Below are 22,022 nucleotides of genomic sequence, written 5' to 3' on the forward strand. Positions count from 1 at the left end.
TTATTTTATTTTTATTATTTTATTTTATTTTATTTTTATTATTTTATTTTATTATTTTATTTTATTTTATTTTATTATTTTATTTTATATTATTTTATTATTTTATTTTATTTCATTAATTATTTACTTCATTTATTTTATTTTATTATTTTATTTTAATTATAATTTTATTTTATTTTATATTTTATTTTATTATTTTATTTTATATTATTTTATTTCATTTCATTAATTATTTACTTCATTTATTTTATTTTATTTTATAATTTCATTTTATTTATTATTTTATTTATTATTTTATTTATTATTTTATTTATTATTTTATTTATTATTTTATTGTTTTGTTTTGTTTTGCTTTGCTTTGCTTTGCTTTGCTTTGCTTTGTTTTATTATTTTATTTTATTTTATTTTATTATTTTATTTTATTGCCAGAAACCAGTTTGGGTTCTCTGAAGACCAAAAAGACTTAATGATAGCTGTATTTGCTTAATAACCTCCACGTTTGCTTAATAACTGCTGTAAAAAACTGGACGTAAATTAAGGCCCAGTCATGTGGTGATCTGCTTTACAGCCATCACAGTTTACAACCGAAATTGTGGGCTTGATGGTCAAGGACTACCTTCAGTTGTTCCTCATTCCACACTGGTGCCTTGTAGTTCAATTATAAAACAAGTTGTGATCCACCCGAGCAAGCAAAGAATAAGAGAACGCCCATGGCAACAGTCTCCAAGATGCTTTGGTGTGCAATGGTATGTGTCAGCCTATTGCTGTAAATCTTGGGCAATTTACAGAAGGAAAGAAGAGAGATTTAAAATGAACACAAGGAAATTGTTTTCAGTTACCGGAAAAATGCTCATTTCCTTTGGAATCCTAAGCCTCATTTCGGGAACTATTGCCTTTTTCCCTGTTTTTTCTTATAAACCCGGGTTTGTTGGATGGAGCGTTCGCATTGCTTCTCCCATCTGGAGCGGATCTTTGGTAGGCAGAATTGATAGATGTCTCAGAAAGATTGTTAATGTGTTTATATAAGTTGCTAGTTTGGAGGATAACTTAGTGTCTAAGTTATTAAAAGTTGATTATATCAATGTACAGTATCTGGAAATACCTGAGAAATATTTGAAGCTTCAGTGTCATAGTTCTAAAATGCAGTTTTTCTACATTATTAATATGCAACTAGAATCAGAGGTGGTATTCAGCCACTTCTCTGTGGTTCGGGCGAACCAGTAGCGGTGGGTGCAGGAGGCTCCGCCCACACGCTCCGACGTAATGGGCAAGCACTGCTCATGCGCAGAAGGTGGTGCACATGCACAGATTAGGCATGTATGAGCGAAGTGAGCTCACATTTGCGAACCGGTAGGGAAGTTAAGTGAATCCCACCTCTGTCTGGAATGATTAATTTCTAGTGAAAATATGCAAAAAGGGTGATTAATTTCTAGCAAAAAAAAAAAGTTACTCTAGAAATAAAAAGGGCTGTGAAAGCTTCCCCCCCCCTTTCTAAGCCAGAGATGCACAAATTCTTGATAAACTTGGTTGTGGATTTCAGGGACTTCAAAAAGCTGTTCTGAAATGTAATTTGTAACGTGATAGTGGAGAGAAATTATGAAATGTAAACTGAAGAGTAACTTCATTAATCATATTTATTTTTCATAATTAGACACATCACATGAAACCAATTTCTATTTTTGCCCTGGCTTTATCAAGCAAATGCTTTTTTAAAAAATATATATATATAGCTCAGATCAATTGCAGCTTAAGGTCAAGAGAAAGGCAGGCACTTCTCCTCTGAGGTTGGTGTACGGAGACTCTTCAAGTATTTGAAATACTGAAACAAAACCCATTAGATGAATATGTGTTTTTCACGCGGATGATTAGTGGCTGAATCAGTGTAAACTTCTTTAGAAGGATGAATAGCGTTATGGTCTATTGGCTGCCGGCCCCTCCGGCAGCTGAATCAGAGGCGGCGGCGAAGTGGGAGTCAGAGAGGTCCGAGCAATCCGAGAACTCCAAGGGGGAAGAGGGAATGGAGCTGTCAGAGATAGAGACAGAGGTGGATCCTGGGCCATCCATCAGCCCCCAGATGGAGAGGCAACAGCCCCCAGGTACAGAGTGGCTGATAAGGGAGAGGAGGAGCAGCTGGGTCCTGTGCCTCATGCAGAAGGCAGAGGAGAGGAGAGCAGCGGGATGCTATGGGCCGGTCATCGGGATGGAAGAGCCATTGCTGCTAGCTAAACCCCACCTTATCTCTGGGGATAAATGGCACGGGATGGAGACAAGTAGATGTGGCAGACAACTATTTGTCTCACTGTCAATCAGCCATGTGTAACGTTCCCGTGGTTCGCCCATGAGGCCAATGTTGAGAAAAGACAGGAGACAACCTTTCTTGGGATGGAGCGACCCAGATTGGGGGTCTGAGAGCCCCTTTTATTGAGATAGGACAAAGGCAGGAGGAGCAATAGCATGTGCTTAAAAACAGCCTGTAAAAGTACAATTTCTAATCTACTGCTCAGTCTATATATGGTTAAATCCTGGACGCCAATGGTAGGGCACATCTCAGAATGTTATGTTATTCACTATCAAGATGTTATGACGTTCTAGGAGTTTGTTTTCTCCTGTGTGATTCAGCGTGACTCTGCAGGCCCTAGTATGAACTAGGCCATGGAAGACACACACCTACACAAGGAACTATATTACAACATCTCCCACTTTTTTGGCTATATTACAACAGCCATGGATAGTATGAACTTCTGAATCCTGTCTGGAACTTTATCGGAATTCTTTTGTGGAATCTGCGGTGCTGAGAGTGGCGTGCCTTCTGAGCATGGGTATCAGAGGTGGTATTCAGCAGGTTCTGACCAGTTCTGGAGAACCAGTAGTGGAAATTTTGAGTAGTTCAGAGAACTGGTAAATACCACCTCTGATTGGCCCCGCCCCCATCTCTGCCTCCTGAGTTTTGCAGTAACCTTCCCCTGGAGTGGGGAGGGAATTAGAGATTTTACAGTGTCCTTCCCCAGCCACACCCACCAAGCCATTCCATGGCCACCAAGCCACACCCACAGAACCGGTAGTGAAAAAAATTGAATCTCATCACTGGTGTGTGTTTGTGTTTGTGTGATATACTGGAAACAAGCAAGCGCACCTTCCAGGACTTCCTTTACAAGTATGGGGAGAGAAAGATTCCTGGTGTGTTGGGGCCATTTCATAGGAAGAAGGAGTGAGGATGATCACATGACCTTGGGAACCAGCAACGGTCATAAATATGAATCAGTTGCCAAGCTTCTGAATTTTGATCACATGATCATGGGGATACTGCAAAGGTTGTAAGTGTGAAAAATGGCCATAAGTCACTTTTTTCAGTGCCTTTGTAATTTTGAACGGTCACTAAATGAACTGTTGTAAGTCGAGAACTACCTATATTGTTTATTGACAGCAGAGATACTGACAATTGAGAATGAAACAGAAGAAACTAAGTTAGCGTCAATACAATAGCTGTTCCAGAGGTGGCATTCAGCAGGTTCTGATCAGTTCTGGAGAACCGGTAGTGGAACTTTTGAGTAATTCAGAGAACCGGTAAATACCACCTCTGGCTGGCCCCGCCCCCATCTATTCTCTGCCTCCTGAGGCCCAGCTGATCGGGAGGGAATGGGGATTTTGCAGTATCCTTCCCCAGAGGTTGGTTCCTACCAGTTCAGACCGGTTCGGCCGAGTAATTAGTAACTTGGTCTGCCACTCCCTCAAACCGGTTCTCTCGGCAGCACCATAGGCACCACCATCTTGTTTTTGCTTCTGCGCATGTACAGAAGCAATTTTTTTTAGTATATGTGCAGCTCATTCCTGAGCGAACCAGCAGTAACAGGAGCCGGAGCCCACCCCTTTCCTTCCCATGGAATGGGGGAGGGAATGGAGATTTTACAGTATCCTTCCCCTGCCACGCCCACAAAACCACGCCCACAAAGCCATGACATGCCCACAAAGCCATTCCCACAGAACCTGTAATAAAATATTTTGAATCTCACCACTGAGCTATTCAGTATCCTTTATATGTACGCAGACCAAGAGTAGTGAATAATGTATGCTCTTGAAAAAATGTTTTGTAGTCCTAGCATCTATAATAGGGGATTCCAACCTGTGATCTTAAGGCCAAGTACATCCTGCTCCCCATGGGCTTGAGTATGCCTCTATTTATTTCTATAGATGTTCCTGCCAAAACGTACTTTCAAGTTGACTGAACAGGAAAGCATTAAACACACAGGAAAGCACCATAGAGGAAACATCTTATATAGATTTTTATTTCCTGGTTTGTTCAGACTCTGTTTTGGCATTACATTAGATTTGGTAACCCTAATGGATGATATTTAGCAGGAGAAATAAGAGATTGTTGTATAGCTTTGGATACACTGACCACAGCATCCTTTTAAAGCACTCAATAAATTGGAGGTCAGAAGCTCAATTTTGCGGTGTGTCCTTTTTCTGAGTACTCTCAGAAGGACCATTTTAAGGGTCAAGGGCTACCTGATACCAACTTTTGAATTCATTGAAAAAAGATGGTTGGGCTCTTATGTCTATAAGCTCATTTCTGAAGGGTTTTCTTTAATTTCTAGCAATTGGGAACTGTAAACGTTTGGAACTGAATTAATTTGACCTGCTATGAAAGCTCCATAAATAGATCATCATTCTTTTAACCACCCCATAATCCCTTGTAGGGTGGAGTCTGAGCAACTGAATGTTTACTGGCTAGATGCCCTTCCTGTCGCCAATGCAGAGTTTTGTTCAGCAGATATATCCTCATTGTGCCCAGAAAAAGAAATAGCAGCCTCTACCTGGGATCGAACTCCCAGCCTCCTGATTTTGAGGTGAGAGCAATACCTCTAGGCCACCACACCACTCCCCATGAGTAGATCATGAATTTCTGATATTGTGCCTATATTATTAGCAGATTTATGTGGGGATGATGGTTTTTTTGTGAGGGGGGAGGAGGAGATGAAGATGTGCCTTTTTTCAGAAATAAGGACCTAAGTACTTTAGAAGTTATGGCTATTTTTAACAGGAACAAAACCATCCTGGGACATATTAAAATGGAACTCCAATATTGTGTCCAGTTTGACCTAAGATGCCAAGGGAAGCAGAGTTTGGGCTTCTAAAGGGTTCTTGAATCTTTCTGATGTTCTGGGTAGGTCAAAGTTCAAGAATATCATTGCGAGCAGCTTCTAGATTTTATTCTTATTTTATTTTATTTAGTTTGTCAAACGTGTACCAGATTACAGGTATAAGTGTAAACATGGACATAAACTAGGGAAATGAGTACAAATAAATGGGGACAGTAGAACAGGGATGGAAGACACACTGGTGCGCTTATGCCTGCTCCCTTGACGGAATTCCTAGGAAACGGGTGAGGTCCGCGGTAGACAGTTTAAGGTTGAACCTATGAAGGTTTGAGGATGTAACAACGGAGTCAGGTAGAGCATTCCAGGCATTGATCACTCTGTTGCTGAAGTCATATTTTATGCCATCTAGTTTGGAGTGGTTTACCTTCAGTTTATATCTATTGTTAGTCCGAGTATTATTGAAGTAGAAGCTGAAGTAGTCATTGACAGGTAGGATATTGTAGCAGGCAATTTTGTGTACTATGCTTAAGTCAGACTGTAGGCAATGTAGTTCCAGGTTGTCCAAGCCCAAAATTTCGAGCCTTGTGGCGTAAGGGATTCTATTGCAAACAGAGGAGTGGAGTACTCTTCTCGTGAAATACTTCTGGACCCGCTCAATTGTTAAAAAGTATTAGCCAAAGTGTTGTTGGAATTAGTAATGGCATAAAAAGTACATTCATCTGCATTTACTCTACTGGTTTCCTGAGAAAATTCCTTCCAGAATAGAATTTTGGAGAACACTGGACTTTATCTCTTAGATTTATGTAGTGATACGATGGACAGAAGCTATGTTAATATCCTGCTTTTTAATCCTTCCAATGGTCTGCCATCACCCAAGGCACAAGAAGATATCTTGAGAAAACTCTTCCAAGTCAGCTTTTCTGAAGAAGTACTACTACAATTTTCAAGGAAAAGTCCTACCATTGAAAGCTCTTGGGGAAAGAAGAGAAGAAAAAAAAATTCAAAGCAGATATTTCCTAGTTAATGGGTTTTTAACGGCTGTTTTGCTTTTGCTACAAAGACACACCTGTTGCACACGTTTCCTAAGAAATTTCGCTCCTTCAGGCAAAGGAGAATATGCTACCTCATCCTGTATTTTATAATAGCCAGTGGAAATTTAGTTCAATAATTCTAATATGTCGCGTGGTAGCTCCATTGTGCTTGAGAAATCACACTGATTTCTGACTGAGAACAGGACAGACTGTCTTCCAATACACAGGAAAATTTAGGGGAAATACCCAAAGCATATTGACACTTGCTGTCAGGGCTAAGGAGCCAAGAAAAAACTAATAGCAATAGCACTTAGACTTATATACTGCTTTACAGTGCTTTACAGTCCTCTCTAAGCCGGTTACATATAGTCAGCATATTGCCCCCAACAATCTGGGTCCTCATTTTACCCACCACGGAAAGATGGAAACCTGAGTCAACCTTGAACCTAATGAGATTCAATCTGCCAAATTGCATTCAGCTGGCAGTCAGTAGAAATAGCCTGCAGTACTGCATTCTAACCACTGCACCACCATTGAGTTACTTTAGAGTACTTTAGAATAGTTTCTTTATTGTTGCTCACCTATATAAAAAAAATCTTAACAGACCAAAGTTTTTATTTGCATAACTTTTAGATATACCCCGCTAGAGGAGGTCCCCCATTGCTCTTTTCCTGAATACTAGAGATTCCAGGCTTCTGTGCCCCTTTTCTCCCTGGGGAAAGATCCCCACACTCTTGAAATTATGAAATACTTTCCATCCACACCTGTGCACCTTCGTCACAAGATGCTTGCCTTAGATCATGGGTGTCAAACTCACCGCATCACGTTGCCATCACGTAACTTAAACACAGAGTTTTTCCCTTCACGGAAATGGGGTGGGCATGGGCTGCGTATGACGCACCTGGCCCATGGGCCGCCATTTTCATGCACCTGCCTTAGATTGTCTAATACAGAGGTGGGGAATAATGACCTCTTGATGACATGACTGGCTCAGGAATTCTGGGAGTTGAAGTCTACAAGTTGTCAGGCTTGGAAGTCATCAGGGGGGATAGAGCCTCAAGCCTGCCATAGATTCAAACATAGTTACTATGGGAAACTGGGAGGGGGTCTGGTATGGAGCTTGGGAGATGTGTAGCCATAATAACATTCCTTCTCAGAAAGTCAAGGTCGCCTTATCCCTGCACCTGGATGGATGTGGATGAGAGAAAACTTCCAGTAACTGATTGGACCATTTGATGGAGTTGTGGGTGTTGGGGCAGGGTGTTTAACTTTCAAGTGGGTGGGGGAAACCTGGAAGCTTTCAGATTTGGGTTTTCCCAGATTTGCCAACATGGCTCTTCTAATAAATTGGTGTTTTGAGGAACTTCTTGCCTCGAGCTATTATTTCATAGAGAATGCTATTTGGAACCCTGACACAAGTCATTAGAAAGGCCATTGTTCCCCACCCCTGGTCTAATGGAATGATCCAGAATACTTGAGGCAGAAATCTACGAAATAAAGATATGGCAGAATAATTAGGCAGAAAATGGGAAGGGGAGCAGGATATTTAGACAGGAGTGGGACAGGAAGGAAGGTACACCCAAGTTACACCTATCCTCCACGAGCTGCACTGGCTGCTTATTGGTCTTCGGATTCGCTTCAAGGTGCTAGTCGTCACTTATAAAGCCCTTCATGGTATTGGACCTGGGTACTTGAGAGACTGCCTGCTGCCAATTACCTCCAACAGACCGATTAGATCCCACAGATTAGGCCTCCTCCGAATTCCATCCACTGGCCAATGCCGATTGGCTACCACCCGGAAGAGGGCCTTCTCTGTCGCTGCTCTGGCCCTCTGGAATGAGCTCCCCGTGGAGATTCAGACCCTTACCTCCAGGCTTTCCGCAAAGCCTTAAAAACCTGGCTGTTCCGACAGGCCTGGGGCTGATGAGTTCCTGTCCCCGCTCGAATGATGTAGCTGTTGATTGTTTTTAAAATTGTGGTGCTGTGTTGTCCGTTGTCTTTCTTTTTTTTCCTGTTTGTCGTCCCCCCCCCCCCCGACTTGGTTTGTGAGCCGCCCTGAGTCCCTCTGGGGATAGGGCGGCATAGAAATACAATAAAATCGAAATCGAAAATCGAAAAGGGGGTGAGTGGATGTCTGACAAAAAAGATGAGAAGAACTTGAGAAGGAAAAACAAAACAGGTAAAGCAGGAAGAGGTATATAAGCAAGAAATCCATCATTTTAACAAATCTGAATTTTCCGTATTGTTTTGGAATCTTCAGCCCTATGGTTGGCTGCTGACCTGTAGGCTTAAGAGTCTTTTGCAAAAGATGAAAAGTGAAATGGCAGAACCTGGGGAAAAAAAGGACAAACAAAAGAACAACAAGAAAATCTCTGCAGAACTAGACTTTCACAATATTTGGAAGGAAAAGACTTCTTGCCACGACACTGAACGTAATGTGGAAACTGATAATCTAATAGCTTAAACGCTCCTCCTGGAGTTGTCTCAGCGGCCATGAAATAATCTCTGTTCTGTTTCTCTTTGTTCCCTCCACCACATGTGTAAATGAGGGAGTCTGGGATGGAAAGGCAGACGGCAAAAAAAAAAAAAAAAGGCTTCCCAAATGTTCTTATTCTGTTGTGTTATTTGTTCTGGCTAGAAACTCTGCAAGCACATTTTTTTTTCTACCTGATGTATTTTGCCAACAGTCACTCACGACTCCAGATGTTTCTGCTTTTGTTCATGGGAACTTTTTCATGGGGTTGTAATGCCAAGATTATAATTTCAGGCTTTTAGAAATTATCTACTCAAACTCTTATGTTGCCGTAAAGACCACAAATGTGAACCTCTAAATTTTTGGACTGTTGAAATGGAGCATGGGAGGGGGTGGAGAGGAGGGGGAGACTGGGCAGGGGGCGGGACGGGGTGGAAACCTACCAGTAATCAAAAACTAAAAGCCAAATCTATATTTATCTGTTCAAAAATATTATCCGGTAAATGAATTGAAATTGGAACCAATGAATATTATAGACAAGGGAATGTTACAGAAGGAATGTTAATAAATTTACTAATCACACCCCTCAGAGTGGTCCACTCTGGATGGAAGGAGTCACCTATATGTGAGTTGAGTGATTCCATAAGTTTGATTAATAACATAAATGTAAGAAAATACAAATGGAACTCATCTCTGGGAGTTTTTGTTTCATTGGCACTTTTTGAAATGCTCAGAGAGTCACACAGCGTTACAAGTCGCACGAGCAATCAAGGAAGTGGCCATTAGAAAGAGTCTTGGTTAGGAAAGGCTCTACTGCTGTTGTTGCTGTTACTGTGAAACATTATGCCAGTTCAGGGAACCATGAACTGTGGTACTGCTTTCTAGCCACAGTAAAACCACTGGTGGTTCAGTGGTTAGTATGCAGTATTGCAGGATAACTCTGCCCACAGTCTGGAGTTTTAGGCTGCACAGAGTTAGTACCTATTTATAATGCCTAGGTAAAACCACACTTGGAATATTGCTTCCAGTTTTGCTTGCCACCACATAAAAAAAATATCTAGAACAGAGATGCATCAGGGTTGTGTTTCACCTTGGGGGGCCAAGTAGGCACAGCCCTGTGGGCATAGCCAGAGTTGGTATGACCAGCTCAAAGTCCTGCAGCCCTCTGCCAGTGAAAGGGCTCAGTTTTTGGCTGCAATGGTCTCCTGTCAGTGAAAATGAGTTCCATTTTTGCTGACAGAGGGCTGCAGGAAGCGGTTGCCCTTCCCGAGCTCCATTTTTGCTGACAGAGGTACCATGGGCCGCTCCTTCTCTGTTTCCACACTGGCCCCACGGGATAAATCTAAGCACCTCATGGGCCGGATCCAGCTGGCGGACCTTGAGTTTGACATCCCTGTTTTAGAAAGAGTGCAGAAAAGAGCAACAAAGATGATTAGGGGATTGGAGGCTAAAACACATGAAGAACAGGTGCAGGAATTGGGTATGTCTAGTTTAATGAAAAGAAGGACTGAAGATGACATCATAGCATGTCAATACCTAAGAGACTACCACAAAGAAAAGGGGGTTCAACCTACTCTTCAAAGCACCTGAAGGCAATGGATGGAAACTAATCAAGGAGAGAACCAACCTACAACTAAGGAGAAATATCCTAGAACATCAGTGGAAAGATTTGCTTTCAGAAGTTGTGGATCAGTAGTGGGTTGCAGGCAGTACGCCCAGGTATGCGCGTACCGGAGCCAGCCCAGAGCACCATATACCATTCCGATACGGTGCTCCGGAGGGACCAAGCACCCGCCCAAGCTCCTTACTGGTGTTTAAAGGCTTCTGCGCTTCGGCGCAGGTGCCTGGCACATATAGCAGCTGGAGCATCACAGAGCATTGCAGAGGTGCTAAGACGCATTGTCCGCGCTGTGCATGTGTGAGCACGCATTGCGCGCGTCCATGAGGACACTGCTGGCCCAGTTCCAACCATACCGGTTGAAATGGGATTTGAAACCCACCACTGTTGTGGATGTTCCAACAGTGGAAGTTTTTAGGAAGCGATTGGAAAACGATTTGCATGAAATGGTATTGAGTTTCCTGCCTGAACAGGGCATTGAACTAGAAGACCTCCAAGATCCCTTCCAACTCTGTTATTCTGTTACAGGGGTGGGTTCCAGCAGGCACTACTGCCGGTTCGCTCATGTGTGCACTGCATGTGCTTGAAGCATGCTGCGCGCACATGCACAGTGCAATTAAAATTGTTCTGCACGGGGGCAGAAGTGAAAAACAAGATGGCACTGGTGCCGCTGCCACCCAAGGAACCAGTTTGGGGGCGTGGCGGACCTGGGTCACTGATGGTTCAAGCGACCCAGGCTGCCAAACCACTATCGGTTTCAACCCACCACTGTTCTGCTACATATACATACATACATACATACATACATACATACATACATACATACATACATACACACACACACACAAATATTTAAAAAAGAGAATATATGTAGCCAGGATTGAACTGTGGATTTCTTAATGTTCTATGAGCTTGGTTGTTTTCCTTGCAGATGTTTCATCATCGGACTAGATAACATTATCATTGCTAGTGAATGTAGGGTTGCTCCCTGTTTATATACAGTATCTTGCCCTGCCAGTTTTTGTGAGGGTGTGGTTTTCTCCTTGATAGTTCCTGGATTAGGGTATTATTTTCTGCTTGATTGTTTGTCTGGTGTTAATCCCTGTTTATCCGGGTGTAGGCTGCTGAAAAGGATATGTTTTGCTATTTTTGTTTTCTTGGCTTTTTTGTTATCTCTATATAAAGAGATAACAAATAAAAGTTTATCTAATAAAAAGATAAACTTATATAGATCTAGCCCAATGCCAGGCCACAATGATGGCTGGGATATTTCCGACAGCAAGTCACTCTGTGTGCATGTCAGTCCCAGGGAGCACTATAGGTTATATACGTCTGCTGTTTTTCTTTCTTGAGCTATAGGATCTTTTAGTTTGCTTGGATGACTTTCGTTGATAGTGTGTGCTATGGTAATGCCACGCAGTTATAATTGTCTGTTGGTTTTTCTGAGATGTTTTTGATACATGGCATGTGATACATTTTCATAGCTTGTGTTGGTTGTGCTGTAGTGGTTTGTGTGGTCAGGCACTTTTTGATGCAAGTTGTATGGATATCAATTTTGTTGGAAGATGTTGTATAAATATCTTTTCTTTTGGATGGAGATCTGTCTGTCTGTCTATCATCCATCCACCCACCCATCCTCTGTCTGTCTGTCTGTCTATCATCTATCATCCATCCCTCCATCCCTCCATCCCTCCATCCCTCCATCCCTCCATCCCTCCATCCTCTGTCTGTCTGTCTGTCTGTCTGTCTGGCTATCATCTATCATCCATCCCTCCATCCATCCTCTATCTATCTTATCTATCTGTCTGTCTGTCTGTCTGTCTGTCTGTCTCTGTCTGACTGACTGACTGTCTATCATCTTTAATTCATTCATTCATCCATCCATCTATTATATATCATCTATCTAATATCCTTTGCATATATTATATCTTGGGGAGAGAACATGTATGCATACAAAAATATTTGGATTATATTTCTACTTTCAGTTGAATCCATCAGAAGTTACAATAACAGGTACCCTCCTGAATCCTGATCCAAAATAATGTATGAAAAGATCTTTGAAGCCAAGAGATGGATGGCAGTTTAAAGCTTAACAGTCTCAGTATGTTCATGAATGGGATGAGATTTATACTAAATGCTTTCAGGCTGTCACTCATCGCAACCGTGCAACAACTCCACACCAGCTTTCCGGAGTTCAGCTATCATTAAAAAAAAAAAAAAACCTCTGCTGAACTGATTGAGTCATTTTGTCTTGAATTATACATTGTGAACTCTTTATTCCAGAGAAGAGGTATGCAGATATTTCAAGTAGGTGAGCATGACTTCAGGGAGAGGGAGATATTCAATACAAGCAAAACTTCATCCTTGTGTAATGAAAGGACAATTTAATAAGCAATATCTGTCATCCCTGATTGCAGAAATAATATCACCTGCTTGAAAATAGAGTTCCTCCATTTTCTGGAAAGTGAATAAAAGAAAGTTCTTAACAGTATGGTTTTTGTTTCTGTGTGCAAAAATCCCTGATGGCAGGTGTCAGAGTGTGTTGCAGAAATCAAATCCAGAAAGCACACACAGATAACTGATTCAGCAGGATTCATTAACTTCTTTATATACATAATAACACATGAATAAATGTACAATACCAACAGCAGATTCTTCCAACAATTGGTTTCGGTTCAGAGTTCAGAGCAGACAAACAAAGAGAATCTCCTTTACACAGGGCAGTTAAGCTAAGCTAAGCCACACCCAGGCACCTAGCTGTCTCCAACAAATACTGTTTCAGTTTCTAAACAGCCCTCATTGGCTGACTTAGTTGCTATGCCTGTTCATTGGCTGACCTTGTTACCATGTTTCTGCCAGTCATGAATATTTTGACAGGAGGGATATTTCCAATCAGCAAGTCATTCTGCATGTTGGTCCCAGAGAGCACTGTATATTATAGACAACTCCTCTACAGTTCATTCCTTTTTTTCTGGTAATGTAGATCATTGCAATGAATAAGAAAAACCAAAATCCTTTCAGACTTTAGTCAATCGCAGTCATTTTTTAAAAAAATCCCATCATGCTTTTGGTCATCAGAGCCTAAATGCAAATAATGATGATTATCTGCTTGTTCCCTGCTGTCTACAGGGATAATCATTCTTGGTCGTTCTTGACATTTCATAAGTTGGACAACACCAAGTAGTTATCGTGCCAAACCGATGTGCTGTTGCATAGCTACTTTATCAAAGTAGAAATAAATATGACATTAAGATTGCCCAGAATACTGAATGCGTATCTTTCCCCCACTTTACTCTTTGAAATATAATAAGAGAAATGGATGACACGAGCCATTTATCTTATAATAGACATATTATAAGCACTAAGCTCCATATTTTTAAGTATGAAGATGAAAAAGTTGTGTACTCCCTTTTCGCAGCCTGGCTAATGAACTGAGATTGCACTCCCAGAATTCAACAATCTGACTGGTACTTACTTTAGTAAGGTTGCTCTGACTTTGAGAATTAAATAAAAAGAGCATCATTTATCAAAACAATGAGCAAATGCATACTGCATGTCCATGAGTTTTCTCTCACTGCATGGAGAAAACGGACAAACACATTATTACTATAGATAGCCTGTGTAGTATTCATTAAAAGTAGAGAAATTATTATATAGTATCCTTAACCATCTTTCTGATAAACAATGGTAATTAGACCGTTCAAATTCTTGTTCACTAAATTAATTATTTCCTGCCTGGAGCACAAAAAGGGGAAATTAACATATACAATTAAATTCAATTATAATTTTTCTTGTATCATCAATTGTTTTGAACCACATATGGGGGATAGAATAGAATAGGACTGGAAGAGACCTTGGAGGTCTTCTAGTCCAACCCCAGTTCAACCAGGAGACCCATTTCAGATGAGTGGTTGTCCAGTCTCCTCTTAAAATCACTGATGAAGCACCCACAACTTATTTTTTGTCAAAAGTTTTTTTTATTTTTATCATACATATAATATAATCCAAAGTATATCTTTATATCTTAACATTTTTGAGTATTCAATAATATATCAATTCCTTTTGTCATTAATCCTCTTCAATTTTTATTTGCTCTTTTGCTTTCCATACACCATATTATAGTCTATTTCATCTTCAGCTCTCCTTCTCTCCTTCTCTTTTCCCGCCTACCTTCTTCTTCCCTCTACCCTCTCTTTCTTCTCTACTTCTCCTTGCTCTCTCCTTCTCCTCTCCTCTCTTTCCTTCCCTCTCTCCTGCTCTTTCCCTCCCTTCTACTTCCCTCTCTCCTGTCTCCTTTCTCCCTCTTTCCCTCTCTTTATCTCCCTTCCATTCTCTATTTTACGTGGTGTATTTCCACATTTTAGCAAACCTCATTTAATATCAATGGAATTGATAACTATATTCCCAACGAAAGAAAAAAATGTTTTCCATATTGCTAGTTTTTCTTTTAAAGGTATACCTTTATACGAATTCCATTTGTTTCCTCTCCCCACCCCATAACAACCTCTTTTTTGGATGCAGTGAAATTTCCCGCTATCTTCATCATGCTGTTACATATTTTTATATCATTAAGCCCCCCCATTTTCTCTCATCTTGTAATTTTAACTATATATTATTAGGCGTATTTCCACATTCCCCCCCCTCTTCTGATAACTTTCCCAACTAATATTTTTCTTATTTGTAACCTAGCATAATCATTTCACCTTCCATTATTAATAAGTATCAGCTGACCTACTATCTTTATTCACCTTAGTTAATTTACTTTTAATTCTTTTTTGCTTATAATCCTCTCTATATCATACACACATATTACATTTCAGTGTTACAGTTAATTAAAGTTCACAATAGCATGTGCTTTACAAACATTCTCCACCTTTCCCTCCCTCTCATCTACCAATTTATTATTTTCCCTTCCATTTATTTTTTAAAAATCTTAAATCCCAATCTCTGAACTTTCGTCGTAACCTTTTCAGGATTTCCTTTTGTCTCCACAGCCTAATTTCCCTTTTTCTTTGCTTATTATATTTCCCCCCTGTAGTGAACTCTTTTCTTTCTTTCATCATGCTGCCTGCCTGTTGCATTCTTTTCTTTTCTTTTCCCTTTTTTTGTTTTTTTATTGGCTCTTCCCTCTTCTTTATGCCCCTGTTAAGTCCAATGAGATCCTTTATCTGCTTATTATTTCTCTCACTCTTTCTTGCTTCTATCATTGGGTGTTCAATTTCATTTCTTTCCATAATATTAAAATTATCATCCTTTCTCACCCACAACTTCTGAAGGCAAGCCATTCCACTGGTTAATTGTTCTCACTGTTAGGAAGTGCGGGGAGTTATCATCCAGCCCTCTCCCAGAAAAATGAAATATCCTAGGAAATATTGAAAAGGCAGAATATTTCTCTGGATGTGAAAAGAAAGAAACATGTTTTTAAAAGACAGAATAGTTGCTTGTAGCTTCCTGCCCATCCCCACTTTGTCAATGGGCCATTAAGAAGGCCAAGCTAGTCCACTTTACATAATAAAGACTTCACCAGCAGCTAAAGGAAAGCATGATAATATTGGCCCTTTACTGAACTGACCACATGGCATATGAGAACTCAACTAAACCTGGTTTCAAAACACAGCCCTATGGGAGTCTGACAACCAATCAGAATACATTTCTTACACAGGAACAGGAAACAGAGAAGTGGGACTAAACAGGTTATAAAAAGCCTAGCAAGCCCCTCCCTCAGCCCTTCTCTTCTTCTCCACCAACATTGAAGCATGTGATCACCTTTTCTGTTCAGGGCTCAAGCCATGTGGCCCTGTCCAACAATAAACCATCTTTCCAAGCAGCCTCCATGTCTCCAGTGTCTTTTTCCCCACTTGGAGCTGAACCCAGAAGGACATTTCTTCCATCAGAGGTTTCTCCATAATTCCAGCTAGCTTTTCTCCTTGATTAGTTTCCATCCATTGTTCCTTGTTTTGCCTGCTGGTGCTTTGGAAAAATAAGTTGACAACTCTTCTTTGTGGGCAGCCCCTCAAATACTGGAATACTGCTATCATGCCCCCCCCCCCAGTCCTTCTTTTCTCTAGACTAGCCATACCCAAATCTTGCAAGCGTTCTTCATGTATTTTAGTCTCCAGGCTTATGTTATGCAATCACATTCATCCTGTTGGCAAATTAGTTCGCTAATTATTACTATACCTTTCTATAACCATTGTTTCCAGCTTAATCACCTTCAGATGGATGCAAATTTCAGAGAATCCCATTCCTTCATTCTTATTAAACCCATGATACAAAGACAGAATGCTGTCTTTGGAGATATACCCAAGCATTGGCCAGTCATTTTCAAATTTGTGCATAACTAGAAGGGCTGTAAATTTGTTGACATCCCTAGAGCAAAATTTTATAAAACTGAGTGGCTGCACTCCTGATTTCTTATTTCATTCTCTGTTTACTTTTCCATTTTGGGATCAGTAAAATCCCAAACTTAATGAATATTGAACATACTGAAAATTCATTTGCTCTCACTGTTTTACACTGATGCAGGAATTTAGAACTTAAACTAATAGAATTTATGAGTCAGTTCTGCAGGAGTCATGTGGCGAAGGGGAAAAATGCATGAATAAGCTATCACATGGTTCCTTACCACACGATATCCCATTGGAATAATCACTGGGAGTCATTATAGACTTCAAACATCATCTCTAGTTAATTATGGTTTAAGAGGAACTTAGCTAAATCTGAGTACCAGAAAAAACATATAAAACTTTTTCTTAAAAAAGAAGAATAATTTTATACCAAATCGCAAAACTATTTTTTTCAAAAGGCAACTGGACTTTCTTTGCTTTTCCTTGAAGACATATTGCTTCTCATCCAAGAAGCTTCTTCAGTCAGATCTGAAGAAGCTGCTAAGATGAGAAGTGAAACATCTTCAAGGAAAAACAAAGGAAATCCAGTTGCCTTTTGAAAAAGCACCTTTGGTTCTGTTCTGACCGAGGCTTCCCAAGAGCATGAAGCAAACTCCGACCAAAACCTCTTTTATTAATTTACTGTGAATTCTGCTCATTCACATCCAGCAAAGTCCTTCAAGGGAAGATTTACAGTCACACACCGTATCTGGCTTGGAGAGCTGACAGGCCGATATCTGCAAAATGTGGCAAGGAGTCTCGGAGAGTCACCAACCAATTAAGCGAATTAATTGTCTCCTGCAAACTCCACTCCCCTTTTGCTCCTCTTTTATTTCCTATGGGAGGGGCCATTCACCATCCACCTGTGGCCTTACTCCCAAGTTGACTCCTGTTCTTTACCTGTTCCCTTCATCTGGCAACTCTGTGCATGCGCACACTGGGAACAAACTCCAGTCTGCCTCACTGATGTCTGATTCTGAAGACAGCTGATAGCTGGCATATGGCTTTGGCCCCCTCTCTGCCTCCAACACACAGTCATCATCAGAGCCTTCCCCAAACTCCAGGACTGGCCCATGTTCCTTCCCAACCTCCTCACTGTCTGAATCTGCTGCCAGCTCTGCTGGCAGGCCACAACACAACCATGACCTGGATGACCGAGAATTTCCATAGACATCTATAGCAAATTATTCCTGTGCATGATGTAGAAAGTTTTTCTGATGTTAGTACATTTGCTTCCTTGTGCTTTTTTTTTTTTAAATGACTGTTCTGCAAAATACTTCAGAAAGAACAAAGGGACTGTTAATGTTGTTCACTTTATGATATAAATCCATATGTTTTCCCCTCTGTCTACAGGCTGTTATTGCAGGTGTCCTTATTACTCTGGCTGAGAAACAGTGGACCTCAAGATACCTGGTAAATTTATGTGGCTATTCCATGCGATGTCACATTCTAGACAGAATTAAACTAGCATAGATACAAACTGGAAATGTGTGGGTTTTTTTTTCTGCCTTAGGCTATAGATCATAGGAATAATGTAAGATTTTGAGTATGCACAATTTAAAGTATTCCACCAGATTTACAAAACTGGACAAGAGCTTGAGATATTTCCTGACTTGAAAGAAAACAATAAAAACGACATCAAACACATCAATTTATTTTAAACAAAATAAATGTTTTGCTGCTTTTTTTTTTTGATGCATAGGAAATGAATAAATGAGACATGCATTTTGGGGAATATCAAGTAGACATAAAAGTCCATCCTTATAAGTTCCTTAGAATATGGGTTTGAGGGCATCTCTTTGTCCACCCAAAGAAATTGAAGATTTTTTAAAATTTTATTTTAAAGAATGTATGTGTTCTCTTCATATCCATTTTTAATGCCTTTTTATTATTCTAAAATATGTATGTAAGTAAGGGATATATACATATAAGTTTTATATATAATGTATATATGTAAGGGACGTGGTGGCTCAGTGGCTAAGATGCTGAGCTTGTTGATCAGAAAGGTCAGCAGTTCAGTGGTTCGAATCCCTAGCGCCGCGTAATGGAGTGAGCTCCCGTTACTTGTCCCAGCTTCTGCCAACCTAGCAGTTCGAAAGCACGTAAAAAATGCAAGTAGAAAAATAGGAATCACTTTTGGTGGGAAGGTAACAGTGCTCCGTACACCTCTGGCATTTAGTCATGTCGGCCACATGACTATGGAGATATCTTCGGACAGCGCCGGCTCTTCAGCTTTGAAATGGAGATGAGCACCGCCCCCTAGAGTCAGGAAGGATTAGTACATATATGCAAGGGGAACCTTTACCTTTAATGTGTGTGTGTGTGTGTGTGTGTGTGTGTGCGTGCGTGTATTCACAGAGACACAGAAACTGCTCCATAAGATCCAAAAACAGTGCTGAAAAAATTATACATTCAGTTTTTTGGAAGAAAAAGTCATAGTTAGAATATGGGACTGTCAGCATCATAAAGTATCTACCAAAGCCCATAAAAACCACTAAGGTCCTATTGCCAATTTTGGAGTCACATAGCCTACTATTATTCCTCCTCCTTTCTGCTTTTGGCTGTTTGTCTGCCTTTTCTGACTTCATAATGAAAAAAAGCAAGACAAAGAAACTATTAATTAGAAAGAAGGAGATGGATCACTATTTGAACCTACTCCCTGGTCCATTCCAAGTCCAATTTAAAGAACTTGAAGAAAAGGAGATATTCCTCATTTCTTGCATCAAATAAGTATCCTCTGGACAATATACTGAAATGACATTGATCATCAACTCATACCAACATGGGTGTTTCTATTAAAACCATACTTAGAAATTAGTATGTGCAAATTCTATACAGTTCAGCATTTCCTCATTTTTAAGTGATGTATTCTCTCCCTCATTTTGGAGGTGCTTCCTAAAATTGTTATCACTTTTCTCTGTGTTCCCATGTATGTTTGAAAAAATGAAGCTGGTGGCTGCAACAGTCTGATAGAAGCTGTACAGTGTGTGTGTGTGTGTGTGTGTGTGTGTTTGTGTGTGTGTGTGTGTGTTGTGCATCGTTTTAATCACAATCTTATTGCCACCAGCTTCAATTTTTCATCCAAAACCTGGGGACACCCCTGTTCTTCTGAACAGTAGTGCGAAGAAAAATAATTTTATATGAATGGACAGTAATAATACTGGTTAAAAGGACTTGGATTAAAATTGGATAACCAATTTTGTTGTATTTAAGTACAATGACAATAAAGATTATACTTATACTTAATAGAGGCTGTTTGGACCCATCCTCCGAAATCTTCAGCCAGCATGACAGGAAAACCATGTCAGACTTGTGAAAATGTTCATGGCTTGATTGTCTGATTCCTGACATACATAAACATTACATCGAAAATTCAACCTTATTTTGTGACGCTGTGAAATGTCAAACCAAAAGATGATTTAGTTTTGAAGTTCATAGCCTGCGTTTGTGGAAATTTACCCAACAGCGGGCCTTGCTTCTTGGCAATAGGTGTTTAAAATGGCAATTTAACTTCCTCAGTTGAATGGGTGATTCCAAAGGCATCAAAAAGCAAAAACGAGGTCAAGGAATACACAAGATCATCAATAGCTTTTGATAGGCAAAAAAGAAAAGTTTGCTTAGGAATCTCTAGGTTAACGTATCATGACTATTTTCTATTATGTGACGGCCAAATGGGATAACTGACTTTTCTTTCCATTGCAGTGGGAGGCTGCTTTTGTCTTCAGCATCTTCAACATCATCAGCTCTCCTGTTCAAGGTGCTATCGCCATGGGATCACTCCTTCTGGGGCCCTATTGCTATTATTCTTTTGCTGGGGTTTCAGGTACTAACTATCTCAGTTATGCCATTTCATCGTTTTTTCCTTATGGCAAGTTTACTTCTTCGTGCCAAGATCCATTACATTATGAGTGGTATCACCTGGCGCTGCAAATTCTAGATTTGATCTCTGGCCTTGTCATTCTAAGTGCATCTTTGACAACTGTGGTCAAGCTCACAGCAAGACTCTTCCAGTTTGGACATTTAAACGTGAGTATTAATTCAGAGCTGGGGTGGTAATTGCGGAGTGCATTAGGATTCATTCATATAACAAGGGCTCTCTCCCTGGTCCCATGGATCAATTAAAATCTTGTCTATTTGAAAGGTAGCTTTTTGTCCTTTTCCCCATGGCTATTTGTTCTAGAACAGGGGTCAGCAACCTGTGGCTCTGGAGCTGCATGTGGCTTTTTCATCCCTCTGCTGTGGCTCCCTGTCGCCGGCCAGCTCCACAGTTGATAGAGCTTTCAGTTAGGACAGGGAGAGGAAAAAGGATGCCGCACTAGGAGGGAGACTCTATGGTGGGGGAATTGGCCACTCAGTCAGCAGAGGAAAAGGATGCCTACAGTAGGAGAAGACTCTATGGTGGGGGAAACCAGACTTCCGGTCAACTCCAGAATTGAACAGGGGGCTTCCGTTTAGGACCTTTGTGGTTCTTTGAGTATTTAAGGTTGCAGACCCCTGTTCTAGATTGTCTAGAACAGTAGTCTCCAACCTTGGCAACTTTAAGACTTGTGGACTTCAACTCCCAGAGTTCCTCAGCCAGCAAAGCTCTTCAACTCTGGGTGTTGAAGTCCACAGGTCTTAAAATTGCCAAGGTTGGAGACCACTGGTCTAGAAGATCAGAAACTTAGTTACATTGAGTTAAATTTGCTTACTTAATTGCTCAATTATTCTTCTGTTTACTTTTTCCCCTTTTTATATGTTAGTGTTGAATTGTTAGTACTATTTTATAAGGCCTTGGTAAGACCACACTTGGAATATATCATCCAGTTTTGGTTGCCACCATATAAAAAAGACGTTAAGACTCTAGAAAGAGTGCAGAGAGAAGAGCAACAAACATGATTAGGGAACTGGAGGCCAAAAACATATGAAGAACGGTTGCAGGAATTGGTTTTGTCTAGTTTAATGAAAAGAAGGAGTAGGGTATCTGTGTGTGACATGACAGTTACAATATTTGAGGGGCTGCCACAAAGAAGATGGGATCAACCTATTCTCCGAAGCACTTGAAGGGAGGGCAAGAAGCAATGGATGGAAACTAATAAGGGAACCAGGAACCTAGAACTAGGGAGACATTTCCTGATACTTAGAACAAATAATCAGGGGAATAACTTGCCTCCAGAAGTTGTGGAGGCTCCAACACTGGAGATCTTTAAGAAGATGATGGATAATCATTTGTCTGAAATGGTATATGGTTTCCTATCTGACCTGGGGGTTGGATTAGGAGACCTCCAAGGTCGCTTCCAACTCTTTTATTTGTTATTTAAAGCATCTACCTGTTCCCAATAGCCTGAGGTCATTGTATTACTATGTCACCAGTGTTTCTTAAAGTGTCAAGATGCTGTTTCAAACTGAAAGCTATCAACTCTCCTTGTACCTCAT

General features: G+C 40.5%; 1 protein-coding gene across 1 annotated transcript; it reads left to right on the top strand.

The window, feature by feature from the left end:
• Nucleotides 1–804: 804 nt before the first annotated feature.
• Nucleotides 805–20,663, top strand: TMEM212 (transmembrane protein 212). Its single transcript, XM_032224899.1, has 3 exons — nucleotides 805–975; nucleotides 17,961–18,020; nucleotides 20,310–20,663. The coding sequence occupies exons 1-3, from the start codon at nucleotides 811–813 to the stop codon at nucleotides 20,661–20,663; spliced, it is 579 nt and encodes a 192-aa protein (XP_032080790.1). The 5' UTR covers nucleotides 805–810.
• Nucleotides 20,664–22,022: the final 1,359 nt, after the last annotated feature.

The sequence above is a fragment of the Thamnophis elegans genome, chromosome 10, assembly GCF_009769535.1.
Source record: "Thamnophis elegans isolate rThaEle1 chromosome 10, rThaEle1.pri, whole genome shotgun sequence".
Lineage (NCBI taxonomy): Eukaryota > Metazoa > Chordata > Lepidosauria > Squamata > Colubridae > Thamnophis > Thamnophis elegans.

Coding starts and splice junctions, on each gene's coding strand:
- TMEM212 (XM_032224899.1), top strand. CDS start 811: ATGAACACAAGGAAATTGTTTTCAGTTACCGGAAAAATGCTCATTTCC. Junction 976..17,960: donor CCATCTGGAGCGGATCTTTG/GTAGGCAGAATT, acceptor CTCTGTCTACAG/GCTGTTATTGCAGGTGTCCT. Junction 18,021..20,309: donor AGTGGACCTCAAGATACCTG/GTAAATTTATGT, acceptor TTTCCATTGCAG/TGGGAGGCTGCTTTTGTCTT.